General features: G+C 38.5%; 1 protein-coding gene across 2 annotated transcripts in view; it reads right to left on the bottom strand.

Annotated features, from left to right (window-relative positions):
• LOC149541374 (ARM repeat superfamily protein) overlaps nt 1-20575 on the bottom strand; it is a 348244-nt gene that overhangs the window by 79149 nt on the left and 248520 nt on the right. For both annotated transcript variants that reach the window (XM_089796637.1, XM_089796638.1), the window contains exons 26-27: nt 14635-14976; nt 14362-14515 (exon numbers count right to left, since the gene is read on the bottom strand). In XM_089796637.1, the coding sequence (XP_089652763.1) occupies nt 14362-14515; nt 14635-14976 (496 nt within the window). The remainder of the gene's footprint in view (nt 1-14361; nt 14516-14634; nt 14977-20575) is intronic.

The following is a 20575-nucleotide window of genomic DNA, read 5'->3' as shown; positions in this document are numbered from 1 at the left end:
CACCGACGCTTTTCTAGATTTCCCCTTCTGTTTGTGGTCGTTTTTGGTGATTCTGATCATTTTCTGCCTCTCCAATGGCCACCTAAGGTTTTTGAAGCAATCGGCTAGGTTTTTGATCCCTCGAAATCAATCAAAAAACTATTTTGAATACATATTCTAGATGGATTTTTCAAAATCTCAAATGGGTTGTCGTCAGATTTTTTGTGGGTGTCTCAATTTTCGAGCCAGCAAATCCGAATTTTGATAGCATATTATTTCTAGGTTTTTCAAGCTCTCTTCTGGGTACTTCGATTTTCTTGGGTCTTTCATTTTTTCACCTCGAAGTTTGTGCCATTTGAGATATTCACATATTATGAGCATTTGTATCAGCAGCATTAAAAGTCAAACTCAATTAAAAAGCAAGCCAATGCTACCCAACACTCAGAACAGAAAGAATCTACCTACCATGCCTTTATGGCCAACATACCTACTGATCATGTGAAATCTTCTGCCTGGTACATATATTCTAGTGCCTCCCGACATTTCACTCACAGAGGTGATTGGTTTGTTGAATTCACTCCCTATTCTGACTCAGTAATCTTTGGAGGCGACGAAGAATACAATATTGTCGGCAAGGGCAATGTTCAGATTCAATCCGGAGGAAGAAGACTCATGTTCCTCAATGTATGTTATGTTACTAGCATGAAACGTAATCTTCTGTCTGTTAGTCAAATTACAAAGCAGTCCCCTCAATTGGATGTCATTTTCAGTGGAAATAAGCGTTCGATTATTGATTGTGCTTCTCGCACTACACTTGCTGTTAGTCTCAAGGATCATGGTATTTATAGGCTTGTAGATTCAAGTGATTCCCTTGAGTGTGCCTTCATCGCCAAATCATCTGCTCTCAACAGCCTTTGGCATCGGCGATACGGTCACCTAAACATTCAATATCTAACACAACTTGCTCGGGATAATTTAGTCCATGGCCTACCTGATATCCAGACCCAGAACCATCGCGTTTGCGGAGCTTACCAAGCAGGGAAACAACATAGGACACCATTTAAGGATGGTGAATCATGGCGGGCATCTAAAGTACTCCAGCTAGTCTACACTAATGTATGTGGTCCTATGAATACTCCTTCTGTTACTGGGAACAGGTACTTTCTCTTTGTGGATGATTTCAGTCGCAAAATGTGGGTATATTTTCTTAAGCAAAAATCAGATGTTTTTCATGTATTTCAGCAATTCAAAGCCCTAGTAGAAAAAGAGTCTGGTTCCCCCATCCTTACTCTTAGGACCGATAATGGGGGGGAATTCTATTCTTCTTCTTTCTCTGCCTTCTGTACTACTCATGGCATTAGACGTCAGTTCACCACACCTCACACCCCTCAGCAAAACGGTGTTGTAGAGCATCAAAACTGTACCATCACAGAAATGGCTAGGGCTATGCTAGAACATTGAAATATTCCCATAAAATATTAGGCAAAAGCAATATCCACAGCTGTCTACCTTCTTAACCCGGTCACCCACCCTTGCAATTAACCATAAGACTCCTGAGGAAGCCTGGTCTAGTCGCAAACCTAGGATCAACCATTTGAAAGTTTTTGGCTCTCTAACATATGTATGGATTCCTGATGCCAAATGCACTAAATTGGATTCTAAAAGACAGAAACTCATGTTTATAGGATATAGTCATACACAAGGCCTACAGACTGATTGATATAAACATTGATCTTTTAATCTTCAGTCGTGATCTTGTGTTTGATGAGGAACTCGGACCATTTCAGCTCTTTGCCTCCCTGCCGCATTCTGAGATTCAGTGTTCGGCAATCTCTGACTTGGGTCCTTTTGTTTTATATAACTCATTTGATGCTACTGATACACCACCTCAACCACCTCCAGATAATATAGCTCCTGCTCCTGCTCCTCATCTAGCTATTTTGACAGCATCTGATATTGGCTCCTCTACTCTTCGGCCAAAATGGTGGGCTCAAATGATTCGTGATCTTCATCTTGATGAACTCATTGAGGGTAGAACCTCCAGAAATAAGAGCATTCAGCACAACACAGTTAATGTTGCTCTTATGGCCAACATCCACAATATCCTTGAGCCCCAGACATATGCAGAGGCCAAAGGAATTCCAGAATGGGAACAGGCAATGGATGTTGAGCTTCAGAGTCTTCAAAAGAATCACACCTGGGTTCTTTCAAATCTCCCTCTTGGGAAGAAACCCATTAGCTGTAAATGGGTCTATAAGGTCAAGTACCATGCAGATGGTACCTTGGACAAATACAAAACTAAACTTGTTGCTCGAGGATTCACCCAATGCGAAGGCATTGACTATGAGGAGACCTTCGCCCCAATAGCCGAGATGAGCCCTACTCGCCTTCTTCTTGCCATTGCAACTCAGTATGGTTGGAAAGTTTATCAAATGGATGTAAAGAGTGTTTTTCTCAATGGTGAATTACAGGAAGAAGTCTACATGACGTAGCACCCAAGTTTCAAGATTGTTGGTTTAGAACCAAAAGTATGTAGACTCCAAAAGGCCCTCTATGGTCTTAAACAGGCCCCTTGGGCTTGGTACATAAAGATTGATAAGTACTTAGTTGCTCAGGGATTTCAACATAGCCCATCAGATAGTAATCTATATATTAAACACTCTGGTAATGATATTCTTTTTTCTTGTTGTCTATGTGGATGATTTGATCATTACTGGGAGTTTAGAACATTTGATTTTAGAAATCAAACAGGATCTATACAAAACTTTTGATATGATAGGTTTTGGATTGCTTCGTTATTGTTTAGGTATTGAGATTTGACAGAATGACAATAGTATTTTTTTGTCTCAATCCAAGTATGCCAGAAATTTTCTTGACAGGTTTCGAATGCAGGATTGCAAACCTACCTCCACTCCTATGGAGACTAGTTTGAAATTGTCCGCACAATCTGATTCTCCTCCTGTAGATGAAATACTCTTCAGGCAACTAGTAGGTAGTCTCATCTACCTTACTACTACTAGACCTTATCTCGATTTTGCAGTCAACTACATCTCACGGTTCATGATGAACCCCAAGACTGATCATTGGACTGTAGTGAAACGTGTGTTGCGCTATCTACATGGTACTTCAAATTATGGTCTTCTTTACACAAAGAGTGCTACTCCTCAACTCAGTGGATTCACCGATTCCGATTGGGTCGGCTTAGTTGATGGCAGGAAATCTACTTCTGGCTATGTGTTCAGTATCGGATCTGCAACAGTTACCTGGACCAGTAAGAAGCAACACGCACGAGCACTCTCCTCTACAGAAACAGAATATAGACAAGTTGTCAAGGCAGCTTGTGAAGCAATTTGGCTCCGTCAAATGCTTGCAGATATGCATATTCCTCAAGCAAGTTCAACTTCTTTGCTTTTAGAAAATCAGGGAGTACTCAAACTTGCCAAGAACCTAGTGTTTCATCAACGAACCAAGCACATAGAGCTTCATTTCCATTACATCCGACAGTTAGTAGAAGATGGATCTATTCAGTTACTCTATGTCCCTACCTCAAAGCAACCCGCAGATATTTTCACAAAACCCCTTGGTCCTGACAAGTTTGTTAAATTCAGGGGATCTATTGGTGTAGTAAATAGATTGAGCATTAAGGGGGGGTATTAGAATTATCTTTATGTTTCTTTTTAATGCTCACTATTGTATCTTATTGTATCTCTGTAAATATTAGAATATTTCTAATATTTAGGTGTAGTCTAGAGTAGAATGTTTCTATTCTATTCAACTCTCCTCTTTGTATATATAGATCATTTGATCTCTGATTAATAAGTCAAGTATTCTCCCATTTAAGTTTGTAACAATCAATTCACCCAGATCCAACAAAATGATAAGTAACCAACAATGTTATAACTGCCTTGACCAAAATAGGAACTGACCAAAAGTGACTTACTAAAAATAGTAAGTCCAAAAATAGCAAATCCATACCAAAGACCCCCAAAACCAAACGTCAACTCATGGGAGTTGCGCTAATGAGCTGACAAATCCGAATTCCAGGAACCTGCTAAATCGGGGACATATATATATATATATATATATATATATATATATATATATATATATATATATATATATATATATATATATATATATATATATATATAGATATATAAAGAGAAGCCTTTTATAATAAGAATCAATCTCAAGTGATATGGGACCAAACAAGGGTCATTACAACTTCTTGGTCTCGATTTAGATCATAAAGCGAATGAAATTCAATCAGTGTAGGCAACTTACATCACTAATTCAATCTGTTGGTGTAATTAAATGTTCACCACTTACACTTTACTTAAGCCCATAGTTTGCAGCCTCGGATTTGGAGAGTACTAGGCAAGCCCAAAATTTTCAACTCAAAAAAAAACTCGGCATATACTCAACAACACAAAAAGTACTAAAATTTAAAATCTCTTAAAGAAACATTTTTTTTTGTAGAATACAATTATAAAATGTATTAAATTAGCAATTGACATTTCAATAGAGAAAATGTATAGTTTTATAGCACTAAAATGATGTGAAAAATGCATCTAATCCAATGTTTTCCCTGCATCCTCATCTAGAAGATTCTGCTACTTAACCAAAAACTTACGAATGGTCCTCTGTCGCAACTGCCTTTCTCTAGTATCAAGAATTGCTTCCGAAATCAACTCCAATCTTCCTTCATCATCCAACGGAGGCAATACAGGAGAAGGTATCACATGATGACCCAAAGCCCCCTTGAGTCACGAAACATGAAACACATTATGAATTTTGCTATCATCAAGCAATTGCAATTAACATACCACCTCACCAACCCTCTGCACAATCCGAAAGGGTCCATAATATCGCGGCTTAAGTTTCTCAACTCCACTTTTCTTGATCGAACACTACCAATACGGTTGCAACATCAAGTAGACCGTGTCCCCTACCTGAAAAGTTCGAAATGTTCTTTTCCTGATTCTGTGCCTTTTGTATATTATCTTTCAAGGTCCTCACTACATCCTGATTGTCTTGCAACAACCCCCCAACACTTGGTACTCTACTATCATCACATAACAAGTCTACAAAACTAGGTGGTTCATATCCATATAGAGCTCTGATAGGCGACATCTTTATCATCATGTGATGAGTGGAATTGTAACAATACTCACATAAGTGAATCCACTTTACCCACACCCTCTGCTAAGAAGAGATATAATTCTGCAGATAACCTTCAACCCACTTGTTCACTATTTTCGTCTAGCCATCAGTTTGTGAATGGTAGTTAGTGCTAGGAGTCAACTCAATCTCACACAATCTAAAAGTCTCCTGCCAAAAATGACTCATAAATCTACTGTCACGGTCACTCACAATGCAACCTGAAGGTCTCCCTGAAAAATAATTCAGCCAACTACATAGTTGAAAAGAACCTTTGCAGGTCAAATCTGTAAGGGAAGCAGCATGTCCTGAGAAACCAGCCACAAACATACGGTAAAAGGTACAAAGACTAATAAACCCTCTTAACTATATCAAGTTCTCGAGGGTAGGCCACTCTACAATAGCATGGATCTTATCCGGGTCCATACGAACTCCATTGGCACAGATAATATGTCCCAGATAAAGTAATGTTGTCATACCAAGAGCACACTTGGACTCTTTGGCATACAAGGAAGCCTGATCCAAAATACCCAAGACTGTATCTAGACGAACCACATGATCATCCCAAGTCTTACTATAAATCAGAATGTCATCAAAGAAGACCAACACAAACCGACGAAGCTGACTATAGAACAACTTGTTCAAAGTAGACTTAAAAGTGGCAGGGGCATTGGTGCGACCAAAAGGCATGACCAAGAATTCAAAATGCCCACAATGACACCTGAATGTTGTCTTCTCTATGTCCTGCTCTCTAACCTAGATTTGATGATAACCAGATCTCAGATCAATCTTCGAAAAATACAATGAGCTCATCGATCTGTGGAATGGGATACCAGTTTTTATGGTCCTCTTATTTAGCATCCGGTAATCAATACACATCCAAAGGGTACCATCCTCCTTTACCAGAACAACTGAAGAAGTGAATGGGCACTTATTTGGCCTAATATGCCCCTAATCGAGTAGCTCCTGTATGCTCTTCTCAATCTCATCTTTGAGCCTCTTCGGATGGCGATAAGGAGTAATCATAATAGGTTTAGTGCCCTCCTCCAACTCAATAATATGCTCAATCCCGCAATCTAGTGGCCTACCAAGGGGTAAACCATTAAACACTTTAGAGTGTTTAATCCTCAACTGTTGGATATCAGGATGATATTCTGCCTCCTCAATATTCTTTGGAGTTGACATAATCCTACACTCTACTGCCCAATCAATAATATGCTTATGTCGAACCAAGTGTTGCATACGCCTAAGTGAAACCTGCTTCAGCTCATCATTACGGATTGCTTTAAGAACTTGGGGTTGTCCGTCCTTAATGAACCTCATCTCCATCTTCTTTGTGCTCAAGTAGATATCCCTAAGTGTGTGTAACCATGCCATACCAAGAACTATATTTGTTCCCCCCATGTCTACAACATAAAAATCTGCAGTGAAAGCATATGTATTAAGCTTCACAGGAAGATCTGTAATCATCTTGTTACACTTTAAAGTGTAACCATCAGCTACCCATAAGCCCACAAAATCCTCCGACTGCATACCTCTCCTAGTAACCAAACAAGCATTAATAAAATTATAAGTAGCTCCAATATCTAATAAAGCAACAATACCCTGCCCAGCTATGAGCCCACACATCCTAAAAGCTCCCTCCTTCCTCATACTAGATAAGTAAGCTACCTTAAGGTTGGAGTCATCCACCTCATCATCGACATCATCATTCCTATGTTGATCCAGATCATAATTCCCAGATTGCTCCAAAAAATCAGCACTGCTATCATCATTGTAGAACCACTCCATCCTCCTATTTTTACCCTTAGGTTTCATAAGACAATCATGGTCAACATCATAGGGACCCCTGCAATAGAAACACAACTTCCTCCTTCTCAAATCATTAATTGTATCCCATCTAAGGGTGTTGCAGCAGGACGCTTACCCTCCGTCTTCTCCTCTCTCCGAGGAGGTGTCCTATCATAGGAGGATGAGGCAGGCTTTGAGGCAAACTTGCCTCTAGGTGTAGAGGCCTCTAAATTACGAGCCTTTTTCATTCCCTCCTGTAATGATGGGGAGTCCAATGACTTAACCCACCCTCTGAGTGCCTCAGTAAGGCCCTCAATGAAAAGCATAACCCTCCTCTGCTCAGATATGTCATACACCATCACTGTTAACCTCTGGAACTCATTGATGACTGAGCCAACTCCCTAAAATAAACCTCAGGATCATTCTTGTCAAAACGGTCTATCAATCCGTCAACTAACTCCTGGTATGATATGCTCTGATCATGATGGAGAGATACTAAACCATGATACCACCAATCGTGCGCAACTCCATCAAGGTGTAGCACAGCAAACCGAATGGCGTCCTCCTCAGTCATAGGACGCAAAGCAAGGTAGATGTCAAGCTTGTGGACCCAAGCTCTAGCAATCACTCTACCACTCCCATCAAAATGAGCCAATGTCATCTTACCAATTGCCTGCTGGAGCTCAGTATACCTGAGTCGTTGTCTGTCAGTAGCAAGCCTACCCCTGGAATGCTCACACTTCTATGTCAAATATCTGTCAAAACTCAAGTTATCCTTTAATGCCTAGGGAAGAGCATCCCACTCATGAAAATGAGTCAGTACATCATCAACAAATGGAGCAGCGTCAGAAGTAGTGCTAACTGTATCTAATTTGGATCTCAAAAAGGTGGATCTGTATGGCCTGTCTTGAGCACCAATATAGCCTGTCTTGTCCACCCTATCATTCATCCTGACATCATACTCAATCCTGTGCCTGTCATCAGCCCTGGGTCCCACATCCACACATGACCTGTGGGAACCAACAGAAACATCTCGATCTCTCTCTCCACCCCGATCCCAAGGCAAAGCTAACTGCTGCAAGGTATTAGACAACTGTTGGAGAACACCTATCATTTGCTATTGCCTGGCTACGATATTTCGAAATGCTTGCAAGGCATCTCTATCCATAGATGTGAGTATCGCCGATTAATCGGCGATACGAGATAAAATCGCGATTTTTTGGGGCCGGCGATTTAGTCACCCCAAAAATCGCAATTTTTTTTTGCAGATTTTTTCCAAAAAATTGCAAATTAATCGCCTAAAAAATCGCGATTTGTTGCAAAAAAACCGCCCGCGCCCGGCAGTCACATAAAGTGACGAAAAAACACATTTTTTTCATTATGTTTTTACATTGCTTAGGGCGTTTTGGAGAGGAGAGGATAGAGAAGGAGTTCTTGTCAAGAAACAGGCGGAATCAAGTGCATTTGGAGGCCTTTTGATTCAATTTCTTCGTTACTAGGTAAGTGATTTGAATCTTTGTTTTTTGTTTTTGCAAGAGATTGTATTTTTTTTTCTTGCATGTAAATGGATAAAAATACATTCCTAATTAGTTAGGAATGCATTTGATGAATGTAAGCAAGATTAAATGCATTCATTTGCATTTTTTTCCATTCTAGATCGAATTTATGCTAAAAATTTGCCCTTTTTAAAAAAATTTGAAACCCTAGCAGCTAGTTTGTTTGAATGTTATTTGGATTTCAATTTATTGGTGCTGTTATTGGAATGTTGCTTGAATTCTTTGTTTAACTGTTAACTTTGATCTTGTTATAATTTATTTATAGTTTTTTTTAAAAATTTGTATGTGTAGGCAGCCCGCAACAATTTTAAATGGCAGACAAATGGCCATTGACTCCATGCCCCTCAGGCTACATTGGCACCAGGTGAAAGAATGCGAGAGATCAAGCATGGAAATATGCCTATGAAGCATCCGATGAACCAACCAAAGTGATTTGCATTCGATGTGAAAAAGTAATATCCGGGGGCATTTACCGGTTCAAATATCACATCGCAGGGATCTCAAAACATGATACGAATCCTTGTGAGAGTACAACAGAAGAAATAAAAAGGTTTGCAAATGCCTTGCTCGCAGCTGGAGAGCAAAAAAAATTGCAAAGAGAGCGGAATAAATTGCATGTCAAGGCAGCCATAGCAGAGACCCAGGTCAGTTTCGTTGATGTTCAGGAGGAGGAGGCAGCCATTGAGAGCATGGCTCGCTCTTATTGTGGGCCGCATGTCCGCAAACAGGGTGGTTTTTCTTTCACGAGTTCCACTCCCACTCCCACTCCTACACCTCCTAGCACATCCGCACCATCAGGATCAGCAGGTGCTTCTGGGATAGGGAGCTATTTTGTGCCGAGGCACACACCTGGTGCACAACCTTCATTAGAGGCCACTAGATGGAATAAGGAGGTCCATGACCAGTTGGACAATGCACTAGCAGATTTCTGGGTTTTCAACAACCTTCCTATTAGTGTTGTTGACAGTCCCTATTGGGAGGCTTTGGCCACAGGGTTGACAGTTGCAGGAAAGGGGTACAAGTCCCCTTCTCGTTTTGTGTTGGGTGGCAGGTAAGCAAATAATTTTATTACATTCGATTTCTTTTTAATTTTTAACTTTTTACTTAGTTCTAAATTTTAATTAATTTATCTAGAAATTAGAATGTTGATTACTAAAGTCTAAATCAATTTTAAATTACTAAGAATCTAAGACAACTAAATTTTGTTTTTGTAGGCTTATTGGAAATTTTGTTGAGAGGGCCAAAGCATTTGTTGAGGAACAGAAACAAGAATGGACAAAATTTGGTTGCACCATTCTTTCTGACGGGTGGACGGATGGGAAGAGCAGGACCATAATTAATTTTTTGGCCTACTGTAATGATAATGTGGTGTTCCTGAAATCAATCGATGCCTCCAACAAGGTAAAAAATGCTCAGACATTAGCATTGATGTTGGAAAACATGGTCTTAGAGATTGGCATTAAAAATGTGGTGCAAATCATCACAGACAATGCTGCTACATATGTATCAGCAGGTAAACCGTAATTTTATGTTGCATGTGCATTGTGAATTTCACAACAAGAATTTTTAATAGTTTGATATATTTGAAAAGTTGAAAACTAATTAGTATTTGCTTTTACAATTGGCAGGAAAACTCCTACAGTAGAGGCACCCCACTCTCTCTTGGACCCCGTGTGCAGCACATGTCCTTGACCTTCTTTTGGAGGACATGGGCAAACTTGAGTGGGTCACTCCAATTGTGGAGGATGCAAGGCGGGTGACAAAATACATATACAATCACCCATGGGTCCTTAGCCTGATGAGAGAGCACACTAATGGCAAAGAAATTGTCAGGCCTGCCGTCACAAGGTTTGCAACGATTTTTTTGACATTGCAAAGCATTCTCGATAATTTGGCTTCTTTGAAGCAAATGTTTGTTTCCAAAAAATGGCTTGCTTCCACATTTTCAAAGAAGAGTGCAGGAGAGAATGTTGTGCGGATTGTGTTTGATAAATATTTTGAAGATAAGGCTGATGAAATAGTAAAGGTAACTACAAAACTTTAAGTTTTAGTTTACACTTTACAACTTTATTACATACTAAGTTTGTAACTCAAGTAAATAATAATTTTGTAACTTGTCAACTAATTTCAAATTTATATTGTAGGTGTCTGAGCCTTTAGTCAGAGTTCTGTGTTTCGTTGATGGAGACCAAACGCCAATGGGTGAACTATATGAGGCCATGGACAAGGCCAAAGAATCTGTCAAAAATTACTACAAGGGGGAAAGCATCAAATATGAACCCATTTGGCAGATCATTGATAGAAGGTGGAATAATCAGCATCACCAACCCATTCATGCAGCAGGATATTTCCTCAACCCACGTTTTAGGTATACTGCAAGCTCATTCTTACTCAAATTTAAGTTAACGAAGACTTGAGTTCATTTTGCTTTCGTAGGGTGTTGGGTGTGTACTAAAATTGCAAGACTTATTTGTTTTTGGTTTTTGGTTTTAGGGCTGATGGTACATATGCAGATCCTGATGGAGAGGTCATCAGAGGCCTAAGTGAGTGCGTCGAAAAGATGGTAACCAGCGAGGAAACAAGAGATAAAATCATCGCTGAGCAGGAGATCTTCACTTCAGCAGGGGGCAAGGTGTTCTCCACTTCTCTCTGCAAGAGAGCAAGGCTTACACAAACCCCAGGTAATACATTTGCAAACTTCTGAATCTCAAATGCTAAATTAATATTTATGTTTCACTTTTTGTTGTCTATTAGTATTTTCTAACTTGTACAATTTTTGTGATGCAGTGGCTTGGTGGACCACTTGGGGTGCAAGCACTCCAAATCTTTCAAAATTTGCTCTCAGAATCCTATCACAACCTTGTAGCGCATCACATTGTGAGCGCAACTGGAGTTTGTTTGAGGCCATCCACACAAAAAAGAGAAACAGGTTGTCCCAAAAGAGGATGAATGACATGGTCTATGTGCAATATAATCTTAAATTGCGCATGAAAAAGGCGCAACAAGATCCTCCTGGGCCAATTGATTTGGATGAGATAGATCCTTATTATGATTGGACGGCACAGGAGCAGGCTCCCTTATTTATACAGGAGGACATCTCCAATTTGGAGAGGGAGGCCGCGGAGGAGGAAGGGGGTGGAACTGGATATGACATCGATTTGGATGACATCGAGGAGGGCGATGATGAGGATGATGACATTGAGCTTACTGCAGAGGACCTTGACATCTTGCGCGCAGCGAATGTGGAGCTACCGACATCTAGTTCTATAGCTACACCATCTCCTACATTGGCACAGACACAGACACGGGCACAAACCCTGCGGGGATCTAGTTCTAGAGCTTTACCCTCTCCCGCACTCACTAGTAAAGTGACTGGGAAGAGGAAGATGTAGTCCTGTATTTGACATTTGTACTTATTTGTAGTCATGTTGATGTGCTTATTTGAACTCTTTACATTTGACACTTTATTTATGAGAATACTTCTCATGTGTTGTGAACTTGTTAGTTGTTAGTAATTTACAACTTGTCACTACTTGCTAGTAATTTACCGATTAATAACTCTTTTTGCATTGATATATATCTAAACATGATTGTTTCTTATGTATTGTTAGTAATTAAGTCATTAGATGCAAAAAAACATTGAATTCTGTAAAAAAATCGCATTTTTTTATTAAAATTTAGTGGTTTTTTAGTTCCCGATTTTTTCCCAATTTTTCCCAATTTTTCCCGATTAAACTTTTTCAGGCCTAGGCGATTAATCTCCTCAGGCAATTTTTACATCAATGTCTCTATCAACGTAAGCATCAGTAACACGTTGTCCAAAGCCACCGGAACCACCCAAACTACCCACTGAGCCAAACTAAATCTCTGGCTCCCCCTCACCTGGACATACATTCTAATCTCGTCCAGTGTAGTGCACACCTGGCATGAACCTACAATCACCATCTATATTTCAAGATGCAACATAACCGAAATATGTCTCTGAAAATTCTGAGCCCAATTCCTGCAGGCTGGCAGGAATCTGCTTTGATACCACTATAAAAACCCTATGCTCACTTCTGCCAATCTTAGTTGGCCAATGGACGAGTTTCTTTTTTTTTGTTTGAAATATATTTTATTTTCCAAATTATATGAAGGATGCAAGGTAACATTAAGAATTAAAAACAATTCCAGAAATTACTTTGCATTTAATGATTAAGTAAAGACAAGATTTTTAATCAATTCCACAATCTAATCTTTCCAATTTTTTTATTAATCAAAGAACCTGATTTGTCGTGCACAAAAGCAGCTATTGTCAGTGTAAAAGGGCATTCAAAATGCACTAATGGTGGCTCTACACACAACATCAGCTACCCCCAACTTCAAATGCCAATCCCAGACTCCAGAAAACAAATGTTGAACAGCCAACTCCAATACCAATTAATACTGGCAAGCGGAATGATGGACGTCTAAAGACAAACAGATTTTGCAGGATGTTCACGTGAATTGTAGAATGTTGGTGTCATTCCCTACTAGCCGTATGCTATTGCCCAACTGATTGTGACATTAACGGTAATAACGTCCAAATTTTGAAAGATAAAGATCTCTATCGTATCTACAAACTTTAACAAAACCAAACGTCAACTCATGGGGATCGCGCTGATGAGCTGACAAATCCAAATTCTAGGAACCTGCTAAATCGGGGACATTACAACATATATATATATATAGAGAGAGAGAGAGAGAGAAGCCTTTTATAATAAGAATCAATCCCAATTGATATGGGACCGGATAAGGGTCATTACAACTTCTTGGTCTCGATTTAGATCATAAAGCGAATGAAATTCAATAAGTCTAGGCAACTTACATCACTAATTCAATCTATTCATGTAATTAAATAATCACTACATAAACTTACTTAAGCTTATAGTTTGTAGACTCGGATTTAGAGAGTACTCAACAATCACAAAATTTTCAACTCGGAAAAAACTCGGCATATATTCAACAAAAGCTTGGGGAAAACTCGGCAACTCAAAAAGTACTAAAATTTAAAATCTCTTAAAAAAACATATATCTTTTTGTAGAATACAATTATAAAAAATATTAAATTAAGTAATTGACATTTCAAAAGAGAAAATGTGTAGTTTTATAACATTAAAATGATGTGAAAATGCATCTAATCCAATGTTTTCCTACATCAACATTTTTACCTACATTTTTAACATCTATAAATACACGAGAGTTAAACTTGAGAGTACTCACCCAGCAGAAAAACTTGAGAGTACTCAGCAACTCTGATAATACTCGGAGAGTTTGCAAACTATGTTTAAGCTTACTAAGGATAATGCTTTGCATAGTAGTTACATTCAAAAATTTGGATTTTGTAATTTTAAGAATTTTCTAATTGGCATTGCAACTGTGAACATAGACGTATATGATATGGCATATTAGTTATTTCAATTTGAATATATGTGAACTATCAATTCACAGTTTATATTTATCTTGATCAATGATAAAATACCATACTATCAATTGATTTAATTTTGTATATTTCTTGCATTTCTTTGTATATATGTGTGTATTGTTTTTTAAAAATATAGATATATACAAATACATGCAAACCCCCCCAAATAAAATTGTTCATCCATGCACCCGATTCTTCCACCCACATCCACATCCACACCCAAATCAACAACTTAGATTTCATGTATACAACTGCCCAGAAACAATTGTAATACTTAGAATATACAATTGAAAAGTAATTTATTGTTTTTATAAACAAACTACAAAGGGAACAGCATTCATAATCATCGAAATTGTTTTTTCATTTGCTAAGATTGATATTGACAAATTAGCTATGGACTACATATGCTGATTACAAGTCAATTTTACTAACCTTTTTCTTGTTTGTCCATGATGATGATAGCATTCCATCACAAAGTACAGCAACTATTTCAGGCAAATATAACTGAAGAGTAATGCTCTCACTACTTGAGTTCTCCTCCCAAACCTCCTCAAAGAGGCTGCCAACCTCCTCTTCATCATCAAACCTACAGAAAAAATCATAACAGGTAATAACTGATAAATCTTGCAACACCATATGAATTGAAATTATGAAATCACTCTTCTAAGCACTTCTCAACAATAGAAAATGTGGTTGTCAGCAAACCTTGCCACAAAAGCCACAGGGAGAACTATGGTGTGATATCCCTTGACAATTTCAGCAGCTCGATGAGAGAAATTTTTAAGAAGAAGAGCACTTGCCACTCGAGTGTTCCTGTCACTGTCAGAAGTATACAATGCGACAGTATCCTCAATCGTCTTCTGCGCTTGAGCAGAACTGGAATATTTCAGCAAGTCTCCACAGGCAGATGCAAATGCTCGCCTCCCTGCCGAACTTTTCTCTCCCTGAACTGCTGGGAACAAAACCTTTGATAGTGTGCTTACGGACGGTTTTATATCCAAACCAACCTTTTGAATGAGTAGACTGATAAATCTTGCAACACCAACCCTACAACAAAGAAGACAATCAAAATTACAAATAAAGAAATTGGTTTATTACCTCAGGCTATTATATTTATGCAATTGCCATTTATAAGAAACAAAATCCAACTTTAAAAATATACAATAACTTGAAATAATGATACACAAAATAAAATGTTAATAACAACCTTATACAATATTCTGCATACTGATTGTAAGCAATAACAAGTCAATAAATACACCAACAACTCAATTGAAAATGAGGAAGTAAAAGTTAAAACAAACCTTCTAGAACATATGTGTTTAATTTTTTTGTACAAGTTCAGTACTAGTTGAGCTTGAGCTTAAGAGCATACACAAACAATCATTAAATATAAATTATTCTTTAAAATCCCTTGGCAGCAGAATTAATATTGGACTGGTGATGTGCAAGTACAAATAGCGGTCACATTAGCCAGAATCCTTAAGCACTTGCATACAATGAGATATTACTAACACAAACCTGACAAAAAGATCACAGAACTAATGCAAATCTGGAAGAAGGAAAAACCTGCGCTCCACTTGTCAAAATATTCCAAGTCAGCTATTTAATTATATTGCAAAATAAGAAGCAAAACAAAAGATTTTCGTTAATCAATGAAGAAAAAAGTATTGGACACAACAATGAATAGAATAGCAAATGTATTTTCTGTAAAGAAATCTTATTTTCAAGTTGAAAGAGTTCTCATCAACTAATATTAGCAAAGTAATTAAAAGTAATATTTTACTGTTTCTTTTTCAACAAATGTTAAACTCTTAAACTTCAATTTGCAAAATGGTAGTCACTCAAAGATTAACAACTGTTTGTATAAAATGCACCAATATTAATCAGCTTCTCAAAATTTTACTGTTGATGCTAGGTTCCAATTAAGAGCATACAGTTGGTAAAATCTTATCATATTCATTTTAAACAATTTCTTTGTAATGTTCCGAAGGAAAACTCAACTTTATGGCGATCTCGACCCAAATGAAATATCGGCCCGAAGGGGATTTCATTCCGAAGGGATCTTGATCTGAAAGCAATCTTGGTACGACGGAAAATTTGATCCGAAGGGAAACTCAGTTCGAAGGGAATCTCGATCCGAAGGGGAACTCGATCTGAAGGGAATCTCGACCCGAAGGGAATTGCTCTGATACCACTGTAATGTTTCCAAATTCGTTTAACTCCAAACAAATGTGCACCGGATCACGATAGGCGTACAAGGTGAGATGCAAGGTTGGGCCAAGATGATGTACAGACTGCTTGGGCCATAAAGTGGATGCCTAGATGTTGTATAGTGTTTTCCTTAGAGGTCGTACGGTAGTGTATGAGGGTCGTACAGTTGAGGGAACAACTGATGGCCGTACAGGGAAAGCAATATGAGCCATATGGGTTGATGGTATTATGCTCATACGATGATGGGTGGGTTGGCTATATTGTATGTTTGAGGCTGGTCGTACGGTACTAAGAGGCGGGTTGTACTGTTTGCTAAGAGAGGCAATATGGATGGTGTGGGAGGTCGTATGGTATGCAGGGGAAAACTTGTCGTGAGGAAGATGCTATGAAGGCCGTATAGTATTTGCACTGAGTGTTGCGAGTAGCGGATGGGGTACGGAAGGAAAATGGTTTCACATCTGCACCCTAAACTATTAATCCAGAATACAATAAACAATGCCAAACAAGAATGGAGATTTGAACACAAATATCCTTCAATTAATATTTTTCCAAAAGATGGTGCTTCGATTTGCCAGATTCGAGCGAAGTATTACATGAAACGAAATAGGGTGAGAGTTGAATCCCACTAAAACCGGACAAGCCAAGTAGGGAAGATCTTTAACTTCTGAAATGGTAAACAGAGAATACCAACGAGAATTCACAATACCAAAGAAATAATCCAAAATGCATACCAACGACTACCTACAAGCCGTGCTTACATACCCGTTGGGGAAAACCTTTCTAAGGGTGTAGAAAGATAGTCGACGACAGCACCTACGAAACAATTAAATAAAAATGGATCCGAGATATACCAAATCAATCGGAACCATAGATACACATAATATTAACTTGGGCCCTGTCTTAATTAATTAAAGTAACTAATTAAATGTTTTTTTATTATATTATTTAAATTCTAGGACCAATTAATTAATTAATTTAATTCAATTATTACATTAAAATTTGAGGACATGACACTATACCTTTTGCTGAGTGCATTGTTAGCTCAAGACAAAATAATAAATTGCCGCATATAACCTCCCTTTTTGAAGCACCTACCAGCTATTAGTCCTAGATGAGAATGTTTTATGAAGCTAGGATCAAGTTTTCTAGTTTTAAAACAATTAGGCACCTAAACATGATTACAAACCGTTCCATGAATTATTGCCACTTTGTAATATCGGTCTGCCCATGCATCATTTGTATGTCTTGGTGAATGGAGTCAAAAAAAGCATGTTATCTTCCAATTGTTTGTATCATTGTTGGGTCTTCATCTAAGACACCACTTAATAGATATTTGCCACTTTTGTGATATTGAAGGAGAAGAACTGAGATGCTCGTGAATTTTGTAAGCATCTGTATTAATGTTCTACAATGTACATGAATTGGTTTGAGGGATGATATTATGACATCCTGAAAGCCTTGTCATTGTGATAACCTTTAATGCTTTCAATCACTCAATATTGATAGCTAACAGTGTTTATCATTGCTCGCTATCACTGACTATTTTATTGTATTTCTTTCTTCCATTCAATTTTTGTCTTCCTTAATGGACATGGTTTCTAATTTTTATGGACCATTGCTTACTCTTTATACATTAACCTGTGATTGTTCCTTACAATCTTATCGAAAACTATTTGTCATTCGCTCCTTTGAAAATCGTTATCATTGGTAATTACTTGTATCTTCCCTTCTTATAAGTCTAGACCTACTTCGGACCCCATTAACTACATGACTACCATGATCGGACATACATTTGCCAAACTTTATGCCACTGCTCTAAACACCATATTATCTAGAGAGATAGACAGGAAAGGTTGTAGAGCTAAAGGACAAGCTGGTTTTCGTGTTGACTATTAGACTATGCATCATATCTTCACGATGAGGGCTATTATTGAGAAGGCTAGGCATTGCTCTAAGAAAGTCTACTATTGTTTTGTAGATTCCTGCAAGGATTTTGATTTTGTTCCTAGGGTGGCCTTATTTCAGAGATTTAGTGACATTGGGATCTCTAATATGTTATTGACTGCTATTATGAGACTGTATGTGAAAGTGACTGGTAGGCTCAAGACTTCGGAGGATTTTTTAGATCCGATTCAAAGCACCATTGGGGTGAAGCAGGGCTGTCCTCTTTCTCCTACTCTGTTCAGATTATATATTGACGAGCTTGAGGATTTTCTTGTGAAATCTTCGCAGCCTGGAGATGGGTTTTATTTGCATCAAGTTTTGATCTTCATTCTCCTTTTTGCTAATGTTCTTCTCATGGCCTCTCTTCTTGATAGCTTACAGAGACTCCTTAATGGTCTAGCCTCTTTTTGTGATCACCATCAACTTGTGGTCAATCTGGCTAAGACTCCTGTTATGATCTTTAATTGCTTAAAGACCTCTCACCTTCATTTCTTCTACTAGGGACAAGAGGTTGAGATCACTTCTTCGTACATGTATCTCAAAGTTAAGTTTTCGGGACCACGCTTCGGTTTGAGACCAAATATTCAATCTAGAATTAGTAAGGGCATGGGTTCTCTAGCCATGATTGAGAGACAGTGTTTCAGATATCATTTTCAGGACATTTTGTCCAAGCTATCCCTCTTGGACTCCTTGGTTAGACCAACCGTTCTTTATGGGTCGATGGTTTGGAGGCCTTCTCTTATTGCTTCAAATTGGGCCCTATTGAGCATGGTCAAACGTTGTTTCTACAGCGCATCATTAGATGTCATAGACTCACCCCCACAACATTGTCCTAGTTGAGTTTGGAGCTCATCCTTTCAGACTTGCAACCATTTTTTACTTGATCTAGTTTCTACATCGGCTTCGTGGTTTCATGGACTCTAATGTTGGCCATCACAGATACTCTCATTTGGCATATTGTTCTTTCGTTCAGATTATGAGATCCGACACTATCACTAGATCTTGCTGTTGGTATGCCCTAGACACCTCTTTGTTGAGTTCGATCAAGATTGACATTGATTGTCTCCCTCCACACCAGTTCTCATTGGATGCTCCTACTCATCTCCTCCCCTCTTCTCAAGAGTTGAATGAGTATGTTAGACAGGATATTTACAGGCAGTATATTATCACTACTTGGTGTAATCCTCCTGGTGGATTATGCCCTAAGATGGCATTTTATGCAAAGCATTTTCTTGAGATTTAGAATGGTATTATTGTGCGTCCTGCTTACCTCTATCGGCATTGGTGTCATGCCCTTCGAATCTCTTTGGGCTCCTTTAGAGTTGGTTCTCATCGTCTTCGAGTCTAGACTAATCACCATTTGGACAAAGAGGATTGGGTTTGTAGATTGTGTACATTGGCGGAGGTTGAGACTGAGACCCATTTCTTATTTCGTTGCCCTATCTACCATGAGATCAGAGGGAGATATTATTGTCTTTTCAAACATTGTTTCTCTTTCTGAGTTCTTCAGCTATGTTGATCAGCGATGTCTTGCTCTTTATCTTCGAGAGGCCACCCAGCTTCATGAGCATACCCTTCAGTTAGCCAGATCTCAGGACCACACCTCAAACTAGCTCATCACCGCCTTTTTCTCCCCCTTGTCTCAGTCACGGGTTGTGAAAAGGCCTTCCAGCATCACTCCTTCTAGATCAGTCAAACATTGTAATAGTCTTTCCAGGTAGAGGCACTCCTCTAGCAAATCTCGACAGTGATCTATCACTTTTTATAGTCCACGGTTATATCCTTCTATGACTGACTACTTTGTACCAAAGAAGGATTCTTAGTCCTTACCTTGTGTTTCTTCGTCTTGTATCTTGTTTTGTTTTGTTTCTTTTCTATCACCATTTGGTGATCGTGCTGTTGTCGGCTCTTCTATTTGTATGCTCAGTTCCATAAACCTTTGTGGTTTTTTTGTTGGAGATTAATATTATTATCTTATGTTATCTTATCTTATCTCAACTTAGTCACTTTATTAGTCAACATAGATGTTGACAATTGGTTTTCACATATTCGTGATCATTGATTATTGGCATTGCTTCTATACTTCGCATCCCTCATCGTTTGTATTCTAAGTCAGAATCATAAATCCCCATATCTTGATGCTTTGCGAATGTATTTTGATCAATCATCCAACACCAAGGTAGACCTAGTCACTTCCCTCTTGCCTACTGTAAAGACCCTTAATAGGGTTTGTCATAATTTGTTCCAACATTCCCATTTTAGGGTTTGAATTGTACTTAAGGATGGTAATTTGTAATGCTATGAGAATGTCGATTTTGAATAATTATCATGTGTCATCATATTTAGAAACAATACATACTTAAGCTTCAATTCCTTCATCCTCTCCTAAACTAACCCTAAGGTGGATGGTAGAATTATTGTTACTTGAGTGTGAAAACAATCTTCCTAGGGCTTCCTCATGGCTCTCACCCGTATTGGGACTCGTTTG

This window comes from Cupressus sempervirens, chromosome 8, assembly GCF_028749045.1.
Source record: "Cupressus sempervirens isolate cs-2001-9-10 chromosome 8, ASM2874904v1, whole genome shotgun sequence".
NCBI lineage: Eukaryota > Viridiplantae > Streptophyta > Pinopsida > Cupressales > Cupressaceae > Cupressus > Cupressus sempervirens.
Note: the sequence above shows the minus strand (reverse complement) of the source record. Positions and strands in the feature narration are given on the sequence as shown.